The sequence below is a fragment of the Thunnus albacares genome, chromosome 7 (genome assembly GCF_914725855.1).
Source record: "Thunnus albacares chromosome 7, fThuAlb1.1, whole genome shotgun sequence".
Lineage (NCBI taxonomy): Eukaryota > Metazoa > Chordata > Actinopteri > Scombriformes > Scombridae > Thunnus > Thunnus albacares.
Window position 1 is genome coordinate 24827489 of NC_058112.1, and position 26219 is coordinate 24853707.

General features: G+C 41.3%; 1 protein-coding gene across 2 annotated transcripts in view; it reads left to right on the forward strand.

Annotated features, from left to right (window-relative positions):
• The first annotated feature begins 1292 nt into the window (after positions 1-1292).
• Positions 1293-26219, forward strand: part of wnt7bb (wingless-type MMTV integration site family, member 7Bb) — a 31380-nt gene continuing 6453 nt past the window's right edge. The window contains exons 1-3 of one of the 2 annotated variants that reach the window (XM_044357788.1): positions 1293-1921; positions 9138-9364; positions 25894-26165. In XM_044357788.1, coding sequence (XP_044213723.1) covers positions 1851-1921; positions 9138-9364; positions 25894-26165 — 570 coding nt within the window. In that variant the 5' untranslated portion in view covers positions 1293-1850. Of the gene's footprint in view, positions 1922-4139; positions 4482-9137; positions 9365-25893; positions 26166-26219 lie in introns of those variants that run through there. The other variant, XM_044357787.1, reaches the window with a different exon arrangement.

The following is a 26219-nucleotide window of genomic DNA, read 5'->3' on the forward strand; positions in this document are numbered from 1 at the left end:
AAATCCATCTGGAATTTTGATGGGCATGTTTTGAAGGAAAAGGCCTTGAAACCACAATGCAGAGATGTCTTGAAACAAAGGTCTCTGCGGTTTTGTCTGTTTCTCGTGGTCAACAACAGCCCGGCAGTCTCTGTGCTCAGATAGCTCATGTCTGTAATTTTAGTTTATGCCATCATTATTACAACACGTTAGCCGTTTTTCGTGCAGTTTCTTGGAAATATACTGCGTTGATGGTTTATGTGTTCTTTTAAGAAATTGGACTTGGATAATAACATTTAGAGGAGAGAAAGGGGTTCCTTAGATTTTTTTTTACTAGCCAGCCAGATGAGAAAAGTAGCCAGATGAGGGATGTTTGCTCAAGAAAAAAAAATTAAGTGTTACCCTATTCCAGAAGATGTAAATTGTGTCAGTTTAAAAAAGCCGACCAGATTGGCCAGTACAAAATAACCTCATATTTATTACATTCTTCAAAAAATATTAGATTTTCTCCCTCTCTCTCTAATTTAGTGGAATTGGGATTTTTTTTAAAAATGAATCCAGGGTAAACCATGGTGCTGTTGCATGAAACTATTAACAAAAAGCTAATTACAAAAAATAAAGGGGTTAATTATAATTCAAAGTGTCATGGTTAAAAAAAAACTCTCTTTATTCCCTTGTATTTTATCGTTCTGAAGCTTCCCATTTCTTTTATTTTACAATGAAACAGACATGAACTCATTCATGTTTATTCAGATTAAAATTTCATTCAGATTTGAAAGGACTGTTTTGTGTGCAGTACAGGTTTAATCTGTATAACCACACTGGTTCAACAGTGTCTAGTTGCCACCAGAGGGAGTCTTCTTAGTCAAATAATAGCTCCCAAAGGAGTTCTCTCTGTGTTCTGAACATCTGCTCAAAATTCACATCACCCCAACTCAAGCCCAAGTAATGGGAATATTGATGTTTTGTTTATGTTGTTTTGTTCATGCATTGCATTGTTAATCACCATGACTGACAGGACCTCACTGGCACATATTTTTCTTGACGCCAGTTCATTATTATCAGTTATTATTAGTCATGCAATGGTAATTTTTATTCATACAGCTGGAAAGCCGTTTCTAGTCTGTTTGAATTTATAGGGCTTACTGTTGTGGTGTAGCCCATCCGGGAAGCCCACACTAGTGGGGCAATGCCCTTGTTGCAAGCAACAAGATCCAGCCTAGCCTGAGGTAAAGGCCTATAAAAGGCCATTTCACTTCATTCCTTCTAGTTTTCTGTACAACAACTACACGTGTTGAGCTCAGTGTGGAAGCCCGTCCCATTCCCTGCATATCCATGCTGGAGGAGGAGGAGGAGGCGTGTAGCCCTTTTGTTACCTGTATTAGAGTACCTGGTTGTTGTAAGTTAGTAACATGGACTGAATTTAAGATGCCCTCAAAGAAAAGAAACAGCGAGCGATGTGCAAAGACTTCAAACTAAACAGGATTGGCAGTGATCTGCTTTAAGTGCAAGTCGTTTTTTTTCTACCTGCTATGCGCAGGAAATGGGAATAGTTAATTAGGCTCTACCGTGTAAGAAAGGACGAATAGGAGGCACTTCCTCCAAGAACTCATTCACCTTTCAAGTCCGACCCTCTCTCAAGTTTCATTTTGGAGTTCTTAGCCACTTTTCAGGTCGTCATCAGCATCTCACCTGTACTGCTGGACCATGGATTTCACACGGTCGAAGATTTCAAAGGCGCTTCAGCTTGATGTCGCGGAAAATAGGCGGTATACGTGCATCTGGAAGGGTTAGAAAACCTGCCAATGTGAACGGAAAGCGTGACCACTTAATGTTACAGTGCATGGCCTCTGGACTAAGTGGTAACGATCATGCACAAACCCCTCCGAAAGCGGAGTCTCTACGTGTTCCTGTGTTTTGGCATCATATACCTCAGACTTGGGTGAGTTTGTATTACCTGTGATTACCTGTTTAGACTGCTCTTCACATGCGCAAACCTGAGTATCAAATTCATTTCAACACACAAATAAACAACACAGGGAAGCATCGACTGCCCTCTGACCTCAAACTTAAGCATGATGTTTAAAGAAGTTTTGTTGCAGGTGTATTTAGGAAAAAAAGATTTCAATTGTTAGCCTACATCCAAACGCCTTTACCTGGGGAATGTGTCGCGCGTAAAAGTGGAAGATCAGGTCTCATGCCAACAGACAATATAATCGATTCGTATTCGCTGTCAGAGAGCTATTTAGTTCACCTCATGAGACTCCTTTGTCGCACAAGATAATTTGAGCCGCTGTCTCTGCTCCAGATTCAGCTCACTCCTGCATACCTTCATTAATAGCGGCAGACTGAGTTGTATTTCCACATTCCATTGCCCAGACGGAGTTTTTACCTGTTTTGCAATATCACCTTGATGCATAAACACAGCACTTCTATATCTCGCTTCTCTGCTGCCCCTACAGCAGTGCCTCTATTATGACCCCCAGGTAGACACACATAAGCATTATAACGAATTCTTTATGTCGAAAATCCATAGATGATGTTTTTGTTGTTCTTTAGTATTTCTGTCCACGCTGTGTATGCATGGGGCGATTAAAGTTGTACATTAGGCCTATTTATGAAATGTTTAGAAGGTGAAAGAAGTTAAAAGGTAAAATGAGGATATTCATATTTTTACTATTGACCCTCTGTAAACGTATACTCATAATTTATAACTATAACCTACTTTAGTTTATAACTGCCCTAGGGGCCTAGTTATAGGCTAGACGTAGCATAAGTATATGCAGCATTGCAGACCTGCTAAATGATGATGTAGATCAGGATGAACCAAAATCAACATAAATTATGTGAGCGTTTCGGGAAGCCATAACAAATGATTAACTAATAGTTGTTTACTTGGATACGTTTCATGCGTCACTACACTTGTTTTCTTGAATAACTGCAAGCAATTGCGCATAAAGAAGAAAAGTTATCAACTGAAATACAAGCTGCCACAGATAGTAGCCTACAGACTTTATAATTTTGTTTTTTGATGTATAAAATCCATAGGCTACATTTTTAAGAGCCTTATATTGAGTATTTTCGGAGATTCCTTCAGCCACAATGAACCAAACAACAACAAAAAAAACCCTGTCAGCCCTCCCTGTGAGAACCTCATGTGGAGTGAAGCGTGTAACTGACTTCAAGCTCCACAGATGCTCATATCACATGACAGTTGTTCCAAAATGGGGGGAAATTCACCTATCTCCGTGTTTACCAAGCCCGACCAGTTAGCTCATTCCGTCCATCCTTTTACTCTGGCTAAATCTTTCATTGTACCCCCTTCATTTACAAGGACTGGAGCCTGCAGGTGTTGAGTGAGAGTTACGATGCTGAGGCGATAAAAGCCCTCCACTCACTAAGCTCTGCGACAAAATCTCCCAAGTATTTTATACCTATGCTCAGATCAAATCTCGAGCGACAAGAGTGCTGGTTTTTGTACAACTTCACCTTTAGCAAGCCTTAACTGCGCGGATATTATAATACAGTACAGCAGAAGATGAATGTACGGGATGACGGCCATCAAATACCATCAGAGCGCACCAGACAGCCAGACAGAGCAGAAATATTATTGACGCCTATAGGAATATTACAGTGTTACCACAGAAAATAATAAAGTCACTGAAAACGTAATTGATTGCCACAGACTTGTCTCTACAGAAATATTATACTATTATACAGAATACTTGCTACAAGAGGACATAATCTATAAAGGTCCCAAGATAATATGAATATCATAGAAGATAAGGGGGAGGAAAGCTTTTTTTCTCTTTTACATACCCATACTCGTGTTATAAAGACTTTTGTGCGTTGATATGACACCAACTTGTTGATTCAGAATGACGCATCCTGCCAAAGAAATGTGCTGATATTTTGCACATGGAGCTGTGATGATGGTGTGAGACTCAAGCAGCCAGCGTCTATGTTTGTTTATTTTTGGCTGGATGGTGGGGTGGGGTGGTGGAGGGGAGAGGGGTGATGATGAATGAAACCTCCTGAACGTCACCCTATTGTCCCGTTGTGGCAAAGTGGGCGGATAGCAGTGTCTCCCTGCCCAATGGCAGGCACGACTCTCATGAGAGTGGAGAGAGGCACTTTTCTGCCATGCAAAATCCCTAAAACCATCATCATTCCGGCTCGGGAACCCACAGTACTGTGTAACAGCCTCCGCCGCTGAGAGATGACAGAGCCAATCTCAGCGCACACACGGCCCTGGGAGCTTGGAGCTGCGTAGAGCCACCGCACCAAAGACAAGGAGACGCACACCACCTCTTTTTGATTTTATGCGAAAGGGACTTAAAGCTGGGAATTAAGGGAGTTTTTTCATCCTGTCCGCGTCGTCTCACTCAATCCGAACGTGGCCATTTGCTCAATGTCATCATGATCATCTTCTCGTCGCGCAGTGTACTGCTGTCAGTCTACTATCCACAGATCTTCCTGATCCTGACGAGTGGCAGCTACCTGTAAGTTTGAGCCAATTAACGTGGTCCTTAATTAACTTCAGAGAGTGCGCGCGCTTATCCTCAGCAGCACAAAGACGCACGGGTTTGGTTTTTCTCCTGTGCAGCCTTCATGCCGGATTCCGGGGTATATTTCTTTTATTCCAATCATTAAACGCCGGTTCTGAGATAATTTTTTAAAGTTATCCGCGTTCAGCGATTGGAGACCTAGTTCAAATTGTTTGTATACGGTCAACAAACTGTAACGACACGGAGAGCAGACGTAGCAAAAGTGCAACTTAAGCAGTGCATTTGATTTAATTCTAGGATATTATTCTCATACTTGCTAATGTTATACAAGCGTAAAACCCCACAGAGAATACTCACCAGTGGAAACATCACCGGGAAAATGATCCACGTGGGAATAAACTAATTAGGTGAAAACCCGAACGCGCTAATGTGCCGTCTGCGGGCGGATGAACATGCCCTGTGAGTAAGCAGTGATGATTTGTATTTAGCTGTCGTATTGCAAATATTTTGCAAGATCAGAAAAATAAAACATTTTGGTAACTGCTACATGGATTCATTTTGGCCACAGAGTGGCAGAGATGTTCAAGACAATTGGATGCTGAGATTCTGCCTTTTTTTTCCTGTGAGGAGAATTTATCACAATATGGGCACTTTTTACGCATGCGAGCACCGTTAACCTGTCAGCGTGTGAAAGATTATCTCTGTGCATTACCTCATCTCCGGTTAATGCTCAGTATGTCGATGTTATCATTTGAGCCCACATCTTAAAATATCTCCCTGAAACATGCACGTGATTGACACTATAATACGCTGCGGCTTTGAATTAAACGAGAATTATTCTTGCAGGAGAATACTGGCTTTCTTAAACCTTCCAAAATAATTACTCACCCATGCTCCTTCGCTCTTTCCTCTGCTGCCCGGAGACCCCAAACCTGATGCTGAAATAGATGTGGTTTTTGGTTTTCAGTTAAAAGTGGGCCACACTGCTATGTATAGTGATGGCTTGCACATTAAAGCTACATACCATTGTTTGTTTTGATTATTTAAGTATTTTCTGTCGCGCATCAACCACGAATGTATGTTTAATGAGAATATTTAAATAGGGATTCAAAATAATGCATTGCCCCTTCCTCAAAACTTCAAAACGGATATTTTTGGCATGTAAAACTGTATATTGATGTAATTTATAGAGCTTTATGGATTGCAAATGAGCCGTCAGCAAAACGATCTGTCCTTGTAGAGCTTTTGGACCATTGCACACTTCACACTTCAATATCGAGGTATTTCACACGTAATGTTTCAATAGCAATAATCTGATCATTTCTACTCTGTTCTGCTTATATTTCACTTTTCCAACACGTGTGCATCTTCGGATATATTTCCAGACAAATGAAAATATGATTTACATATTAAACAGCTTCAGTGTATTACTCATCATAAGCTCTTGTATTTGTAAATGGACAGCAATGAACAGGGAAATCATATTCAGGAGTAAAATAACAGTTAATTTCCTACTCTTGGAAAAAGAAGAGCATTTATTCACTTGACTTAGTTAAGTTGTGTCTGAGACATTTTGTGAGTGCATTCCTCGGTAGAAGATGCATTCCTAGGAGCTTTATAGTGTGTCAGTTAGGTTCAAAGTGATCCATGTGATGGAGTAGGTGGCTGGGAGCACACTCTATGCCATGATGTAGAGTGTAGTTTTTCTTAAGGTCGCACTACGCTGTGATGGAAGCTGTAAACTCCTCACCACTGATACTGACACAGATTTAACTTTTAGCCAAGGAAATTAATTTATTGTCAAGTCACATTGACAGAGGCCTCTGTTTCTCTAACATTTAATGTTTAGTGGCATGCATTCCATGTTTTGTCAAAAATATTTGAACATTATTAAGAAGAGAAAATTGTGTCACCTTTAAATTTATAAGTGAAGCGGTAGGTGTCAAAGTCCTTTTTGATCAATCTATCCAACAACTCAAGAAATTTGAATGCATTCACAGCAAAAATGCACAGGAACACAGCAACATCGTTAACTTACAATTTTGGGTGTGAACTGTACAGTACTCTATGTGTGCATGGCTCAAACGTGGCAAAAATGTATGTTACTTGTTGCTTAGCAATTAACATAAAAACTCAGCTCATCTCACAGCTCTATATCACAGCTAAGCCAGAGTTGAATGACATACTGCACACTTTCTATCACTTTATTCATTAAAACATTAATATAAGATATGCCAAACCCCATGTTTTGTTTAAACTTGACCTTTATTAATAGCAACTGCCTCAGCTAAACAGGCCAATTCTGTGACATTAGTAAGTGTTTCTGTGGAAGGTCTATCTGATGGTAGATACGTGACCGTGGGTGAGCTGTCCCCAAGCCACTGGCGTACACACAGAGTATACGCTAAGCAAACAGAATCGTATTTGTGCACTTTGATGATGCAGGGATTTAAAAGCTTAGCTCTGGAATTCCCTGTTTGGTGTTGTCTGATGGTTTGGGTTTCCTGTGGTAGACTGTGATTCTGTGAATTAGCAGGTGAATGACAAGATAAGAAGGAGCCAGGAGGGGAGGATAAGAAGTGCTGTTTGAAATATCAGTGTGCTGTTGTATTAGCTCTTAAGCACACTGTAATATCAGTAACATAAATGACTCAAATGAATTTTATTGCCTTTGGATTTGTATAAACAAAGCAGTTGAATTCACTGTCAAAGTTCATTACATAAGAAAGTGAATTTTTCCAGCTGCACATTACTTATCTTAATGAGCCTGAGCCTTCGGTTCGTATGGACTGGATGTCACCGTTGCCATGAACAACCACACATACAGCAGAAGGTCACAGAGGGTCAGAGGAGTTCAAGCCTGTTTAACAGCAGAGAGAGAAAGAGCAAAGAGGATTTGAAACCAGCAGCAGGCCTGTATGTTTACCGTAGACAGTGAATGCACCTGACAAATTTTCTCAAAGAAGTTTTTTATTTTTATCTTTTGGAAGTTATGACCTTCAAATGACAGTTAAGTGTAGTTATGCTAATATTTTGCAGGATGAACAGAATTATGCTTGTTGTCTCTTTAACCGCTTGCTTGTGGTTCTCTCTCTTTTTTAGAAATACAGATCCTGATATATTTACTTAAATGGGATAAAATCAGCTCAGCTCAGCTAGCTTTTGTTTTTAATTTAAAGATTAGGTTTTACAAAATCAGCAGTATACACCATATCACTTACCCTTTTATATACTGTGGTATACGCTTATCTGACTGCAGTGAGAAGAGCAAGAGAAAGTGTGTAGCTCTCAGCTTGGTAACAGATACTGCAGTTAGGATTTATTTGAACTTATGTGTTTGAAATTGAGATTTATGTTTTTCTGTCTTTGTGGAAAAACCTTAAGCAACCAACGGAAAGGGAGCACGGTTGTCCGAGAGCAATTTCTAATCAACGGTCATATCTTTGTTCTTAGTCAAGGGTCTCCTACCAAGATTATAGTGAACTCAAATCCACAGGAATGAGTCTCCTCTGTTTCTTTTTCTGAATGTCTCTCCCCCTTCACCCGTTCTTCCTTTTCACCCCTCTTACGCCGCCGTCGCTTTTCTCTGTCACACAACTTGCCTGCGTTAGTTTGCCCCGTTTGTGGTGAAGCCTTTGGAAGTCGACGTCATACTTCAAAGCTGGCGTTTGCCTCCACACTCATTTATGGCTCCTTGTTCCTGACTTGTTTGAAAAGTATGTATCTACATGGTTTTGATGGCTATAAACAGAGTCGTGGAGAAAGTCAGCGCTTTGTTTAGTTGTAATCTGTTTTGGCTTTCTCAGCGGTTGCAAAGCCATCTTTAACATATGTTTTGATATTATCACATGGAGTGATCAGATGTGATGAAGTTTCCCTGAAGAGAGCTGAGAAGGAGGGATGTCATTTACTAAAGAGCATTTACCCAGTCTTAGGATGTGGCTAAAGTAAAAGCAGTCTCTCATAAAATTTATAGGCAGCACTTTACACCCTGAATAAGTTTCCAGCACATAATTACACAAATCATAAGAAATAATATTTTCTATGACATTTGGTTAAAAAAGTAAGCCCTGCATCTACATCACATTACACTGAGCAAGTGTATAGACTGTATTTGCATAAGAGTTAAGTCTGGCAACTATTCACACCACTAAGTTACCTAACAATTAACACAAAAACCCCAATTCAGTGCTCAAACTACCACCATCCAAACCAATGCGGAATGGCATTGTCAGTAGTCAAATAAGCATCTTGTTTTCTCTCTCTGGGCTGTTTTAGCAAGTTTCCCTTTTCCCTGTTTTTTATGATTTATGTTGGATTAAGTTTTCAGGTTTTTGATTTGCCTCTAATCCATTAAATAGCAATATTTTCATGCAATACAGCTTTCACTTTACTGTGGAACGTGCATCAATCACTGGTTGAATTGAATCCCATTCTGGAGAGTCTTACATAAGTGAGTCAGTCTGACCATCCTCTGTAAGTTCTAACTGAGTGCGTTTCTGTGTGTGTGTGTGTGTGTGTGTGTGTGTACGTGCAACCCTGCGTGCATGTGTTTGTGCATCTGTATGTGTTTTGTTTTGTGCGTCTGTGTGTCGATGGGTTTGTGTGTATGACCGCATGTGTGGTGGTGTGTTTCTCTTATTTTGGCAGGGCCCTGTCCTCAGTGGTGGCTCTGGGTGCCAACATCATCTGCAACAAGATTCCCGGGCTGGCACCTCGCCAGCGGGCCATCTGCCAGAGCCGCCCGGACGCCATCATTGTTGTGGGCGAAGGTGCCCAGATGGGCATCAATGAGTGTCAATATCAGTTCCGATATGGACGCTGGAACTGTTCGGCGCTGGGAGAGAGGACAGTCTTCGGTCAGGAGCTGCGAGTAGGTCAGTCTGGGTTCTATTACAAAAGGGAGAGGGTGCAGTGTGTGCTTGTATTTGTTTGTATTGGTGTGTTTTCCTGTAGGGCCGTCCTTGTGAGAACCAGTTTGAGCTTTAGCTATTTTGAGTGACAATATTTTCTGTGATGTAATTTCTGTCAGTACTCACTTATTTAACAAACAAGTTTTGTTTAGTGTTGAACTTTTTCAAGTTATAACTATTAGATTTAGATTAATGTAACCTTAGATTAGTTTTAAGAAAACATCCTCTTTGAGCTTAGGTCAAACTCTGGGAACGTTCTTTTAAATAAAGACCCTAAAATTTAAAGAAATTCTAAAAATATCATGCAAATTAAATGTGCATATGTCTGAAATGATGCACAAAATTTTACAATTGATATAATTTTGCAGCCTAAAAAATTTAATCTTGGGTTTGAGTATTTCCCTTAGTATAAGTGTAATACTGCTGTAACAAACAAACAAACACCAGAATATAAACCATGTAAGACATTGTTGTATAGTTTGGAAAAATGTTTTTGTAATTTTGAAGCTATTTAAGGAGTAATTTAAGGGGAATATCTGTGTTAATTAGGATAAAGTTAGAAATGATGTAAGGGATAATATTATTAAGGAATACTATCAGTGGAAGGACTTTACGAGTGTGTGTGTGTGTGTGTGTGTGTGTGCATTACTCACAGTCGATCATTAAATCAATAACTGAAGACATTTGAGAGAGAGATTGCAACTTGGATGTGTTGTTTATGCTGTATACAAAGCTTGTTTTTCGCTGCCTGTGATCACCGATAGTCATTTGGTAATGATAATGAAACTGACAATGATAATATCCGTGACTTTCTTATTGAAGAGGGAATAGGAGTTGCATAATACGTGTTTCGAGCCATCCTATTGTCTCAGTTTTAAGAAACAGTACAAGAAGAGTATCAAAAATGTGGTACCAGCCCCCGACCCTCTGAGCCCCATGAAATATGGCTCTTCACAAGCCAAACCCAAGCTGCACACATCACACAGTCAAAACTCAAACCAGCAACACACAGTCTCTTTGACTCTCTATTGTATAACCATTCGTGTTGGCATTGCTCAAGAGGACTTCATATACTGCTGATTCCAGCCGATCTTAGTTGTCCTCATTTCAATTGACAATGTTGTATTTCTCCAGCGCGCTCTGGTTTCTGTTGATGTAGGTTCTGCAATGAGCCTCTTGGTTAGCAGCATGCCGACCATTGCTGGCTATGCCAAAGTTATGGAAAAGCTACCGAAAGGCACTGGAGCCCTAATGGGGAAAACGTATGGTTGAAAAATGATATCGCAAATGAGGAGACAACTAATGGTGTTATTGCAGAGAACGCTTGTCGTACCAAAATAGATGGACACATCTGTTGTTAATCGGGCTAAATTGGTTGTGTCCATGCCTGGCTGGTTCATGAAAGTGTGCACATACATGCAGAAAAAAGACCTAAAGCAGACAAACATTTACATTTACGATGCTTTTGTTTGAGAAACTTGGCAGTCCGCAAAACCCCTTTTGCATCGCTTTTGTTTTACAGGGACTTTTATATATTTCCTTTCATTTAGAAGATGCTTTGTTGCCATTACGTTGCGGTTGGGCTGCACATTTAATCCAGTGGCTCTGTTAACAATCACTCCTCTTAAGGAGTAGCTGAATTAGCTCCAGCTCCCTTTCCAAAAGCATTTTTTCTTTGTTGTGAATGTGGCGCTTTCTTTTGTAATGGAGCTCATGTTGTTTTCCTAAACACTCAACATCCCCTTTCTCCTCCTTTGGGTCTGTTCTTTTTTTGCCCTTTTGAAGGGCTTGGTGATTGAGGAATCATATTAGACGTGTCTGACATCATTCCTTTAGATGGTTCATCTGAAGCATCTGCGTGCCTCCTTTGCATTCTGTATGACTGATGTTAGTGTTTTTATACCTATTACATTATTTACCTTAGCATTTCTAATTCACACAGTTTTTTTTCCTCTGATAGGGCTCAGTAGGCATAGCCACTCATCTTTGCATGTCTGATGCACATGCAGTTGAAACATTGCATGCACAGTACCTGTCAAAAGTTTGCACACACTTTCTCATTCAAGGCAATGGGAAGGTGTGTCTAAACTTTCTACTGCCACTGTATGTATGTGACCAGTCAGGATGAAGCCATTCAAGCCATGCTGCTGTAGAAGGCCTACAGTTGCCTCACTTCTCTTCCACTTTTCTTCACTAATACTACATCTACATCCCATTCAGTAATGGCGTCATGTAAATATCACACTCGCTTTGCTCTTCTTGTTTGGTTTCCATAGTGGATCTGCACAAATAAATGCTTTATGCACCAGCGCTGAGCACATCACTGTTGGTGTCCAGTTCTGGCTGAAGAGTGATGACAACTGGGCCTGCCATGATTGTCCTATAATGATAGGACTTGGTGGTCTGACTTAGCTCATGTGGTGCCTTCTCAATAAAGTTGTCCAATGATGACGTTTGCTTTTAGACTAAACTGGACCTTGACTCTGGCAGATCTTGTTCCCATGAAAGATTTGCATAAACATTTTTTATTTGTTTACTTTTGTTTTTGATTAACAACTGTTTATCGTATATTATTATATTTTCTTATTTTTGTTCCGCAAGATAATCAGCACAAATCAGTAGCTATCTTGTCATATCGTCACACAATATACAGTAAACGGAAAGCAAAATTTTACAGCTTCACAGTGTGACAAATATCTTTTGAACTTCTTTTCAGTTTCAGCACCTCTGCTAATGTTACCTGATAGGTGAATTAGTGGAAGTGTTGTTCATTGTTGCACATTTAAAGCAGTGAGAATGGCATACTGATGTCATACTGAATAATTGCCATACAGTTTCAGACTCAACCGCAAATTTTTAGGGATTTTTTTTTACAACCTGGTTAATATTCTGAAGTTTTGGCCATCATTCCTACAGAATTATATTTTATTGATCTGGGGAGCAGCTTAGGGACCTAAATCTGAAACGTGAAAGCACCTGACATGCTTGTATTTTCAACTTGTAAGTGCACACAGCTGTGGTCATAAAGTAGCATATTTCAATGTTCTTCTGCCTTTTCACTTTCAGATAATCTGTTAAAATTGGAGATTTACTTAAAACAAGTGATTGCTCTTGTTTCTCAGGCAGGTGGACTCAATTTTAACGTGGTGTCCAAAAGGTTGTTAACCATCTCTTGTCTGATGCTTAAGCGGAAGGATGAGAGAGATTGTCTGGTGACAGGCTCAGGTTCCTTCCTGGGTCTCTACTCAGAACTTAAAAGAGACCCGTGGATGAGTGTGAAAGATGTATTCTACTTCTCTCTTACAGAATCGCCGCATTGTTAAAACCAACCTTGTGTCAGCTGTGCCAACTATTCCTTATCTTGTCCTTACCAGAAGCGACAGGTGAAGCATGAAGATTATTCCAGCTGATTTTTGATTGACTGTGTGATAATCTAAAGCAAATTTAGGCTTGTGTCAGGGAACAAGTCTACTCTCCATAAACAGTCTGGTTATGTGGAGATTAGCAGTGTGCCCTGATGTGTTCAGTCACTCTTATTAACAGCATGTTTTTGTGGCAGTGAGAGTAGTAATTAAGCTTTGCCCTCAGAGGGTGATGCCTGTGTTAAATAGAACTATAGTTACACAATTTAATCCTAGTTTGCACTACAACTTAACTAACTTCTCACCACACTTAGATGCCCATGAAAAACCTGGCAAGAACTGAACTGAACTTTTTGTGGATGAGCAGTCAGGTAGTTGCTGGCCGTTTTTATGGTTGCATGGGGTCATCATGGGGTGACCGTATAAGCGTTTAAAAAGGGTTTCACTCACTCATAGTGTCGATATGTTACCGTTGATTGATGTTTAAGCTTTTTTTGTCACAATTGTAAAATTTTGGCTGTTCTCTCAAAACTTTCACCCAGCAATTAGTCTCATTTGTGACATCAGCACCTTGTACATTACTCCTTGATACAGTAACATGGTATTGTAAACTTTGGGGGACTAGTCAACATTTCATTTTTTTTACCTGTTATCAAGCAGTGGGTCGTATCCTCAAAGGTTTTTTGTGATCTCACAGATACTGTCTCCCTGTCACAGACTTTAGAGGGTAATGCGTGTTGCAATCTGTGGATATATTAGATTCAAACATTGGTTTGGTCAGGCAAACGTTTTATCATTCTGGGCAGATAGGAGATAACTGTGAAATTACAAATATACATTTACAGACGCAACCCACTCCTGGATAACAGTTGGAAAATAACATTTTGATTTCCTACAGAAGGTTTCTGTTGGGGACGCCATGTGGTCAATGCACGGAGTAATGTACAGAGATCTTTGGTCTCAAATGGGGTTTACGCAGCTTAAAGATATGCTTCACAACTGGGAGTATGTGATATGCTATTGCGTCCTGAGCCAGTGAGATTAAGCTCTCCACTGCTGTAGGTGGGAAGGCTATGGGTTGTGATATGACAGCGTTCGTTCAGTTTAGCAGTGTCCCACTAGGTCATCGTGGGAGACCACAGACACCACAGCTACTGCAGAACTCTCCTGCCAGTTAGACACTGTGGAAAAGTGGGTGATTTAGCATTGTCCCTCCACACCTTATTGTCAAACTGCCATCAGCTTGCACATTACATCCTCGGTTGTGATAGTTTCCAGTGTTTGTTGCTCATCATTGAAGATGTATCCATGTCTGTGTGTATTATGGAATTCTTTAGCATGGCATATGAAATCATGGAATACACCCCTTCAACAAAATGTTCCAATCCCTTCTCCGAATCTTCAAATTCCCACATCATCATAATCAAGTACAGGGGAAAAGCTATTCCCGTTCCGCTCCCATTTAAGTTTTTCATTCAAATCCCCCAAATTATGAACACTAAACCTTTCCCCCCGCTCTGTGATCCAGTCTTAGTTTTGGACTGGAGGGAGGAGATGTCGGCATTTTTTCAAGAACTAAAGATCAGCCGACCACAAGTCTAATGCATTCTCTCTGTGCTGCCTGCTCTTGGAGGCAGTCTTTCTGTTCTGGAGCTGCTCCATGGTATTACATTTGCTTTCCAAGAGAGCACACATTAATAGTTAGGTTATTGAGCATTACAGAGCCTGAGATATCTTCATTCAGCAGAGGTGATTCGGTTTCAAAGTCTGGTCATTTGATATTTATTTCACTCTTTCACTGTAAACAGAAAAGTGTATTCAGTTCAGAAGCTTCTGCTGGCACCTTCTCTGTTTTCTGACACTTTGCTGAACACAAGACTTGAGGGTAGATGGACTGATGGAAAAATGAATGCATCCCTATTCTTGTTACAGCTTTATCCCTCAACAGTTTCTCTGTTTTGCAAAGAGCATTGGCTGCCTTATTATACTCTAACTGACAAATTGGAGAACAACACCATAAACTCACAGTGAGATTTGAAACTGGCAATTTAAGTGTCTCTGTTTCCTCTGCAAAAGCAGATTTAATAATCTTCCCCTTGTGCCCTGCTATGCTGCTGGCATTAGTTGGTACCTTCAGTTTGCAGAAATGTGGAATGAATTATCCTGTGCTAACAGAAATGGGTGTTATTGAGTGGCTTGTCGCAGTCTATTAAGAAGCAATAATAAAATTAGAGACAGATCCATCAGCGAGTTAAGAGGAAAGGAGGGGGTTTCAGGGTAAGAATGGCAAACATGGTCAATCCTCACATCATAATCCTTGGCCTGGTTTCGGCATGAATCATTCTATTTTGAATATTCCTGTCAAGACTGATCCCATGGCTGTGATTTGTTGATGCCATTTTATTATGCATATTTGAGTGCGTTCACCCACGCGTGAAGTGCATTGAAAGCCCCATGTGGTTTCTGTTACACATCTCACATAATAAGATGATGTGTTGTAGATCCAGCAAGTGATCTCTGCCCCATACCTCAACTTTAACACACATATATGAACCCCCTTCCCCTCTGTTGTATTTATTCTTCAGCTCTGCAGTGTTGAATTCATGTTTTGGTAATCAGCTGATTTATTACAGTATACTTGCACTTCTTTCTTTAATGCCTTTTTTTGACTCGGAAAAGCTTCATCTTGTGTATCAGCTAAAAACCTGTAATAGGGTTGCCCCTCACTTAAAGAACCTGCCTCTGAGCACCTTACAGCTCCGTTCAAATAGCAATGCACTTGATGTTGGCGATTAGAGCTTGAAAATGGACACCTTTCAGCGGCTACACTCAGCATCAAAGGCCAACACTGGCCCCCTTGTCATAAAAAGGCCTGCTCTGGTTACTCTCTGTTTGACTTTCCAGCCAGTTTGTCACCGTTCTGATTCATGCTTTTCATCTGAAAGAGGTTTCTTGTTGTGCCGGCAGTGAAATATTACAAAAGTTCAATCATTCTGCCTCTGGCTCATTGCACAAGAATGGATGCAGCACTTGAGCAGGTGAGCCTTTTGCTTCAGAGGGAATTCTGCTGTGTATTATTTCATAGCAATGCCAATAACCCAGATTAGAATGTATCTGTTCTTCATAGACGACTGGATCTACATGCTTCAATACAATTGCAGGCAAGACGTTGTTTGAAATTAAACGGCTTTACAAGTCTGCCTTACTCTGTGACCTACATTGCACCTCTTCCCCTTTCTCTCATCTCACTCACCTCAGATAGGAACTGAATTTTTGCCCCAAGCTCTACTTCATGACCAGACACTCAAAGGCAGACAGGATAAGCATAGGGAAACGGGATGAGAAATGTCTTAGCGAGCTGTATCCTAATAGTTACCAAAAACAAGTGGAACTTTGATGGAATGTGGGAGCTTAAAATGAAGAGAGGTTAGAGAATAGAGGGTGTGTTGTTGCATGTCTGTATTTTCCCATCATCCCTGATAGTACCACCTCCCAGCCAGTCCCTCCCTACTCCGTCTTTCACCCATCTCCTCTCAGAAGCTCAGTGTGGTGAAGGCAGTGGCCGATCCACCTGCCAGGACCGCAGGGCTGCAGGGGCCAAACCAGCGTCTAGTCAGATAAAGGATGTTTAAGTCAGCAGGTTCATTGAAAACCACTTGGGTGGAAAGAACTCCCGGACAGGCACATACTTGATCAGGAGCGGGAGACGCAGGACTCCTTCGAGCAGAGCTCCCTCTCAGTGGAGGGGAAAGGTCACTGCAGATAGACAGAGCCAGACATAACTCAGTGCTGAGGTTGGTTTTTATATTACCGGTGTAAACACTGGAGGAGGATAAGTGCAAAGAGGATGTGGTTGATAGAAGTTTTTGGATTTTGGCTTAGTTTTTTACATTCCATACCGTTTTACAAAAACTGAATTCAGTGAAGATTGAGGGTTTGGAGTACATTTATGTTCAGATGCGGCATGTCAGAGACAATTGATGCACTGGATTTTGGTTTTCATGTCTCTATCTTTTCTGAAAAAGAAAACAAAAGCTGAAAAACTGTGCGTAGTGTATTCTTTTGACGATCAAGTTTTCTTGAAACAGTTGTCCGTCTTTTCCGCCAGAGCATTTGGCCGCTACACTTACTGAAGAACTCCTTAACTAACGTCATAACAGAAGACAGGGGCCTCACAGCGTTTATTTGAGACTGTAATGAATAAAAAAATTTATGAGTCACATTAATCACAACTATTTCATACAAAGGATCATACAGTTGCAGCCGTAATTAATAATTATGGTTCCCACATTTTATTTGTTGTTGAAGGTTTGCAGCAGCCATTAGTTCACGTTTTCCCACAAATCTAGCGTTTCTCTTTTCATGCACTGCACTACAAGCTCCCGGTTTGAGGACAACAAAATACTTGCAGATTATAAATGCACTGGCGGAGCTCCTTCCCCTTCTCGGAATCAGTTGATGGTCATTTGTGGTGAAATCATATCCCCACAGAATGCAAGTACAACATCACAGTCCAACCGAGAGCTAATAATGAACGGATAAAAAAATCTATTCAAATGACCGTGTGGTTCCATTCTTGCTTTGTTTCCTCATTTTGACAAAGTTAAAGGAAATGCGAGTTGAAATATTAATTTCGGCCCGCTGAACATTTTCAATAAACTTGTAGTGATGTTGTCTTAAAATAGACATTCAAGTCTTGAGTGAAAAGTAAAATATCAACTACAGAATAAACATTCTTTCCTTGAAAGCAAATAAGTCAGGCGTGCTGGGTAACTTAAGCCAGCTACATTGTCAACTGGGTGTTTGTTTAATGTGTTTAAAAATTATACAAGGCATGACATGATTCTGTAAACTAAACAGATTTATTTGCTTCTCATATTTTAAAGAATATCATCATTAGGGAGTGAGTCTTCACAGTTAAACTCTTGTTTGAAAAAAAACAGAGTGTTACCCTGCTTGACATATGAGCTTAGTCAGTTGGCTGTGAGTGTTATACCCAAGACTGGCTTAATAAAGACAGTCAAAAACTCATTCTTCAAAATAGGGGTTTTTCAAGAGCTCACAAGTGGATACTTTGACACTGGTGAACTCTCCCAAAATACCATCAATCATGTCATTGCCGCCAAGGTTTTTCCCTTTGTGGGATTAGTTTCATGTTGGTTGTACACCCTTCAGGCAAATTGTGGTTATCAACTCAGATATGTTATCGTTCACCCATTTCTGTTATCCCGTACAGATAAGAAATATTTGTTGTTATCATAAAAGGACCCTATATTGTGGCTGCTATCGCAAATAGATAAAATATCTCTGATGCATCGTAGTGCCGAGCAACCAGCGAAATTGCAGATTCACTCCCAGGCAGCCAAGTACTTGATAGCATGCGGATAACAGTGTGGAAATGACGCGTGCATTGTGTTATGGTGGAACGGTGGTGGATAAAAGGCCTATTTTTCAGCCCATCATCATGTGGGTAGCCGTAATCCTCTCTGCCCTCCTCCATGTGAGTCCAGAGAAAACAGAACGGTTGTATGTGTGTGTGTGTGTGTGTGTGTGTACGTGTCAGTGTGTAGGATCTTTCCCTTAACTTTATCAGATAGGGGAGTCTGATGCTTTGTTGTTCTACAGTGTGTGGGCTGTGGTCATCAAGGCTCGGTAAAGGTCATCTCTTACCCTTTCTCTCCCAGTGTTTCGCCTCACATCCTCTGCCCACAGCATGTGCCTGTATCTAGGGTGGGGCCTCTCGTCCTACGCGACCAAACTATCATTGCCAGGCCCCTTTGCTTGTTCATTCATCAGCTCTGTCTCTGTCTCAGACTGTGTGGGTGTGTCGGGAGCTGGGGTCCCTCTCCTTTCCCTCACCCCTCTCTCTATTTCTCTCTCTCTCTCTGTTTCTCTCTCCTGCCCACCAACTGGCTGTCTGCTGACGTGGCCCGGGGTCGTTCTGGGCCCTGGCCCTCGGGCCCCTGCGTGTGTATGTGTATGCGTGTTGTTCGCCCCTCCTCTCCCCGCGGCGCTGTTATCGGTGGGATCTGCGTCTGTCTGTGTCTGCCAGTGCTGCTAGACGCAGGAGGAAACAGGATGCGAGAGGATCAACTGTAATCTCACAGTGCGCTTTGTTCCACACAATCCCAGGCCGATCACTGTATTCTCTACACGCAGGGCCGCCACTGGACATTTACATGTGCCAACAATCACACCGCTACTGGCCCACTTAGGTGAGAGCGCAGAGAGAGGGGGAGTTCGTGGGTTTGAAGCAAAGAGACACTAGTAGGAGGGAGAGGATGTTAAGAGACCTGGAGCTTTATTTGAGGGTTTGATGAATATCAGCGAATATGGAAATGTTAGGTCTGGAGGTTTCTTTTGTAATGAGAAAGGAAACATGTCATCAGTGGCATATTTGACTCACTGATTATAGTGATGATGATAATGATATCTTCAACGATATGATGTGGGATTGATATATATCTCGGTAAATATGTTTCCATTGAAGATGAAACACAGTCAAATGGGATTGAAATTGAGGAAAATCCTCAACACTGTCCCCACATGAACTTGCTGATTACCATGTACACCACATACAGACCTACATTTCTAGATCTGAGCAGGTGAGGTCCTGATTTGGGCTCATTATTAGGATGAAAGGGTGGGAAGAAGGATTTGTGCCTGTTTTAGCAAGTCTCGGTATTCAGTCAAAAAGCTTTATCTCCACCTCAGGGAGATCAGGGAAGAAAAAGGATGCTTTTGAGATGTTTTCTGCCAGCCCAATTTTCTATGCCTGGGAGGCAGCTTACTTAGATTCTCAGCATTTAATACCGGCAACGTTAAATACTCTCATAATTGTTTTAGCTTTACTGCTCAAAGCCCTCCTTATTATATGAATCAAACTCAGGACCCTACAGTGCGCTCCTGTGCCAAAGCGTGTCACTTCCCCAGCTCTATGATGTGAGTACACTGAGAATGTGGAGCCTAGTTCTGGTAAAACAATATTATTTTATTGTACAGGAACACGGCTGTGCTAATTCCTCAAGCTGCAAACCTCACGGACCACAACTTTGTCTATAATTTGCTGGGAGCATATGTTCATAGCAACGGTACATAAAGCGGAACGGAAAACAGTAGTAGAGAGCGCATTAGTCAGTTCAGTGATTGGTATACAAAGCTAGGGGTTTTCCTCCAAGTTTCTTCCCCTTCAATGGGGCCCTGGAGACAAAGTTTCAGCGCCGGCACGGCTTCAGAGTTTCAGTGTTTTTGGTGTTGTGACTTTATTATATATGTAGAGTATGGAAAATAGTGTCCTTGAACATATACTTAAGATTAGTGCTTCAAAAGCTTAGAAATATATCAGATTTCCATTTGATTCACTCCTTTGGTTTTTGGTGGAATGTTTCATATTTTAAATTCATCTTGCTGTGTAAAGTTTTTGTTTTTGCTTTTTTGAATGAAGAGTAGGGACTTTCTTGGCTTTAGTGTTTTCATTTTATTTGGATAGTGGGAGTGCAGCAAGGCAGAAAAAGAGGATGGAAAAAGTAGAAAAAGTTTCAACAAGATATAGTTTAAATTCAGAGGAGGCACATGTGGCTCCAAAAACAGTGATCTGACTTACTCTACTACTCAACTTTCCATAAAAATATAGCTAGCTGGTAAATTTGAGTAAATGACAGGTAAATTGGGGGAGTTCTCAATGCTATGTCCTCTAAATGGAAAAAAAAAAGTTTCCAGTCTAGCTTGTAATGTACTGTCAGTCAACATCACCACAGGTGTAAAGACTCCTGGCCACCAGCAGGTGACACTTTTCCCTTTGTTCACTGTGGTGCCATTTATCCGTGACAGGATGTCCTTGTGCTTAATGGATACGAAACTCTAAAACTCCAGTGTATCGTCATGTTGTTGAGATGTAATTTCTTATGCAATCCAATCCTCCTGTGTCCCCGGGGTGTGAGTGCATGTCCGGGATGACGGGGGCCTTTAAAAAGCTTTCCCCTTCACTGCTCCACCAACAGGCTTGGCTTGTGTGGAGAGGCCATTCAACTGCACTGCTGGGCTCTGCCGGTCTGTGTGTGTACATGAGTGTTTTAGCGTGTCTATGCTTTGCCGTTGCTTGGCAAGACCCCCACTAGTATTGCAGCCTAAACTTCTTCTCTCTAGCCTTTTTCATCCACTGTTTGACCTCTCTCCTATCATCGTACTGTATTTCATTCCTCCTCACCTTTGCTGTAGCTAAGTCATCCCTTTGCTACAGCGCTCTTACATCTGTGTCTGCATGCTTCACTGCAGCTTGCTTAGGACGCTGACCTTCTTTTGTACTCCTGAAAACCTTAACTGTCTGAGTTAGAATCAGGTTTTGTGTCCAAGTATGCTGACACAAACAAGGATTTGACATGGATGAAGAAGCATAACCTGCTACAGTATGTGCAGGCACATAATATTAGTATTTGGAATAATATCCAAGGAGTAGATATTAAGACTGGATAACACAGATTTTGTTGTACAATTAAGTGTTCGAACAGCAAAGAAAACTGATTCCCTCAGGGGGCACACAACAAAAAAGACCGTGGGTTCATTTTTGGAGAGGGCAGCGGCCTCCACAGCCACGCAGAGTCCCTTTAGTATGTCCTTTCCCTTTCCTCTCGTCAGCAACATAGCCTAACCATGGCCTGTTAGCGGTGAGGACAGTGAGGCCTGTTGAGGTCAGCGGCGGTGTTACTACATAAGCTAGCCTATACTACACCAGCATGGTCTGTATAGTGTCGTCGGTTGTAAATCTCCTGTGCTGTGTCATGTGAAATTTGTCTAGCGGTGTGCCTGCCTCCGGCTCTAAACACAGATTGCCGTTTTAGCGGCGAGCCACTACATCCAGAGACTTCTTTTTGTGTCCCAGTTTCGGCAGATGGTCAAAAGACACGGGCATCGCAGCACGGGCCTGTATCCAAAGTGCTGTGGTAAGTTAATGTGAAGGCCAAGGCATACTGAGTCAGTAGCCTTCACTACATCTCCAGTTTTAGTCCCTGACACACGGATATAACATGATATTTTATGTCCTATGCTGGTTTATTAACTCCTGTACCTGTTCTGAGCAAAGAAAAGCTGATCTTCTTCCCATCTTTCTTCCCAGTTGGATAGTGTAGCAGACACTTGCCACTAAACTCCATTAGACATCTGGTTTAATATTCCCCCATTCTTCTCTCCTGGATGTTTCCAAGTTCATTGAGGTTTTTCTGGTCACTCCAATTTTCCACTGGCAGCTAGCGAGGCTATCCCAGGGTGGTTCCTCCTGGAGGGCTGTCAGGACTCTGGGGCCAGCCTCTTTAGGGCTTTCTGCTGCTGTTATGGGTGCTTTTTCTCCTCCGCATTTCATCAACCGCACTTCTGTTCAGCAAAGCAGGGCCTTCCTTTCCTGAAGGCACGGGAGTACAACGATGTTGCACACACAACATTCAGCACAAGACAACGGAGCACTGTTTTTAAATACAGTTTCCTGGTTGTGGTTATATTAGTATATTTATTTTGTTCAGTACATTCATTCTCTCTCTATTCATCATGCATTTTACTTACAGTAAATTCTAACCAGAAGATATGTTTTACCACAGTTCAAGCATAACTGCATTTATTTGGATATCTCAGATTTTATTTTCTATGTTTTTGATTTAAATAATCATCAGAGATAATATGATTTGATTTGGACTTAATGGGCAAGAGGGGGGCTGAATGCTTAATACACATGGATATTTATACCCAGAGGACAACATATTTTAAGTGCTAAAAATCTGATTTTCGATGTCCTCTTTGGTTCATTGCACAAGGAAAAAGGGGGGCTTGATCGCCACAGTTCCATGGCTTGTGTAATTGGCTTTCATTATGGCCAGGCAGAGCCTTGGCAGTGCCAGACCCACCAGGGGGTGACAACCAGTACAAGCCCCATCATCATCATTTTCCCCATGAGCAGCACAGCTCAATGGGCCCAGAAATGGGCATGCATCTATAGTGCAGGGAACCACCCTTTCTCTGGAAACTGCCTTTATCCTGTTTTAAACATTACAGTGTCGCTCTGTTTGTGCGCCTATGTGCAAATGTGTTTTTAACAGTGAATGTTCATGTGCATGTGTGTCAGGGTGGAGGATAGTGTGACTGTTTTGTGTATTTTTATTATGTGGCCAGTCACTGAGTATTTGCGTGCGTGTGTATGCGTGTGAATGCAACTACATTACGGTCGTGCGCCTGCATACATGCACGTGTGTGAGGTGGGGGTAGCTGAATGTTACCACAGACTGGTGGGGCACAGCTCTGCTGCTAACCAGAGAAGCAAGTGGTTGTGAGTCAGTCCCCACCGGGCAAACCTGTGGCCGTGGTATTAGCTCTGCAGCACCAGTGCCAGGATAGGAAATTAACAGTGGCTTTGGGTGAAAACGTCTCTGAGAGTTCAGAAAATGCCCCTGAGATTAGAATAATAAGTGCAAAAAGTCCTTCTGGAGAAAGAAGGGGAAATGAAATGGAAAACAGCTGCAAATAAGTATTGCACATAAGCGATGCAAATGCAAATGTAAATTACTTCTTAAAATGCTGAAAAATGCACCATACAATTAGAAAACATAGGCAATGAAAACCCAGATACAAAAGTACATTTTACTACTCTGCTTTGCGCAAAGAAGTCATGGCTAGGCTAGGCTCCAGCTAACACTAGCAGCCTTGGCTCTATCTGACCACACTGTCTGGACCATTAAATAAGGTAAAATAAGCAATGATTTTACGTCTAGTAACTTTCAAAATTGTTAAAAGTTTATTTGGTCAGGCACAATGACACAGGCCATACTGTATTATCTTCTGTCTGACGCATTTTTGTGTTTTATTTCCTTATAATTTTCACTTTATTGTTATACTTTGCTGCTGGAGATGTAAACAATCGCCCACTTTGCTCATTTATGGGATATTATTTCTGTTTTTGGTGGACTAGACTGTAGGTATGTCCGCAATATTTGACAGTTTATTTATTGTAGATGCTGAATGACCGCAATATCTGAGAGTCTATTGCTTAATTTGGTGTTTCACCAGATTCAAAACTGTTGTAGCTCCCTACACTCAGAAAGCTATGTGTATGTGTTCACACTGTACAAATTCCATTATATTATTATGATGTCCTCATCCAGATGTTTTGAATGCATACTCTATGTCTATTATTTAGGGGATAATGATTGAAATAAGGAAAGGAAGGTGTTAGAACATATCTCATACAGTATATTTGTCAGCATGATACATGTGAAATGTAATCCAATACAATGCGTTACAATGAGTTATACTTGCAAGATGTTTCCAGATGTTACCTACACACAAATCCCAAACCAAAAGATTTGATGCATCCTTTCCTCTTCAATCCCAAATCATCTGCAATGTACAATAAACATTCAGTTACAGTGTCCACAACATCGAAGTTGCTCTTAATATCTAAAGTAAGAGTCAAATCAATTTGTTGCTGAACTAATTTGACAGGCTTCTTAGCTGTTTTTCTGAGAGCTGTTAAAGGAATAATAAATCATCAAGGAGCTTATGGCTCTCTGAAGTGCAGAAAAATGCATTTTACCCAGAGATATCTAAATAATTGCAACTGAGTACATTACACAACATACATCAAAAGACTTACAAAACATTCCTTTCCAAAGGCTGAAAGGCCCCCTGAAACACTCTGTGGTTTGCCTCGTTTCTGCTGCTTGGCCCCTTCCAGATTACTGCCAGTTGAAGGGAGACTGGTGTTGTAATAGCCCACAGTCTGTTTTAGACCAGGAGAGGCCTTTTAAGACAAATCCCTTTGTAGCCATTAGGAGAGTAGTTGAAGACGAAGATATTTAGGAAGAAAAATGAATGGTATGCAATGGTTATTGTCACTGACCTTTGGCTACATTTGAATCTTATTCTGATTGTTATGTGATAATATGATTCCATGATGAATAAAAGATGTGATTTGTTTTAGTGCTATAGTGGATTAAAGATTAGTCACTTGACAGAAACTTGAATCACAATGATGTTGATAATCAAATGATCATTTGGGTGGAAAAATGTCAAACGTTTTCTGGTTCCATTTTCTCAAATATGATAATTTGCAGCTTTTCTTGGCTTTTTAGTATATAATTGAAAATTGATTCTCCTTGGGTCACTGTTGGTCAGACAAAACAAACAGTTTGAAGACATTACCTTGGGCACTCGGAAATTATGATGACCTTTTTATTTTTTTGCATTTTTCACAAATTGAAAACTCTGTGTTTCCAAAATATCAACTTTTCAGAAACTCTTTTCAGGAACTCTCTATCAACTTTTCAGGAACAGTCTTATGAGAGTCAGTATCGGTGCATTTTTCTGCTTATCCAGAGGTACTGGAAAGGGTGTTACAGGCCTAAGTAGTCATGACAAGCATTTTCTCAACTCTCAGAGAATAATAAAGATTTTCATACAGTGTGTAACGCACAGCACAGGTACAATGTTTCCTTCTCAAGTGTAGCTGCTGATCTTATCCTGTAAACTCTGTGCCATCAGACTCTTGCACCCCAGACTGTCTCCTTTCTTGTCAGTGAGCACTGTGAATGAAGCAGCGAGACCTGCAGACCCCAGCTGTTTGCAGTGTGGGCAGCAGTACAAGGTGCTCCTGTAGAGGAATTCAGCACTTTGGACAGCACCTAGACCAGCTCTCCCCACACTGGAATTCCAACACTGCACTCTCACAGGCTGGGCCCAAGGACTTTGTGGTCGGAAATGTGACCACATTTCTACCAAGGTGCAGGAGGGAAGCAGTTTAGTAGAGGGGAGGAAAATTTGGTGGCTTATCAAGACGATGGAATGGACTCTGCAGTGTTAGACAGTGTGAATGGAATGGCGTGTTGAAAGTTTGCTGAGTGGAAGATGACAGAAAGATATTTCGGTTTAAGGTTCACAAAACTAATGTAGCACGGATAGCAATAGATGTGTCATTTTACATGGGTGTGTAATTCTTGTGCTGAGTGATAAACATTCTGTTGGAGGTCAAAATGTCTGTTGGGTTTTGTATTTTGCGACTGTAAAAGTGGAAAACGTACAATGGCTTAATAATGGCAGTTCTTTATGAATCATCTACAACAGTATTCCTTAAAAACATTCTTTTCTCTCTTCCAGGCAGTCGGGAAGCAGCGTTCACCTACGCCATCACAGCAGCAGGGGTGGCCCACGCCATCACAGCAGCATGCAGCCAGGGCAACCTGAGCCAGTGCGGCTGCGACCGGGAGAAGCAGGGGTATTACAATCAGGAGGAAGGCTGGAAATGGGGAGGCTGCTCGGCTGACATCAAGTACGGCATCGAGTTCTCTCGCCGATTTGTGGATGCCCGCGAGATTAAAAAGACCCCACGCCGCCTGATGAACTTGCATAACAATGAGGCAGGGAGAAAGGTAAATAGGTTTTTGGGATACTCACATGCTTTGCAAGAAGTGTTTTTTCCAGAG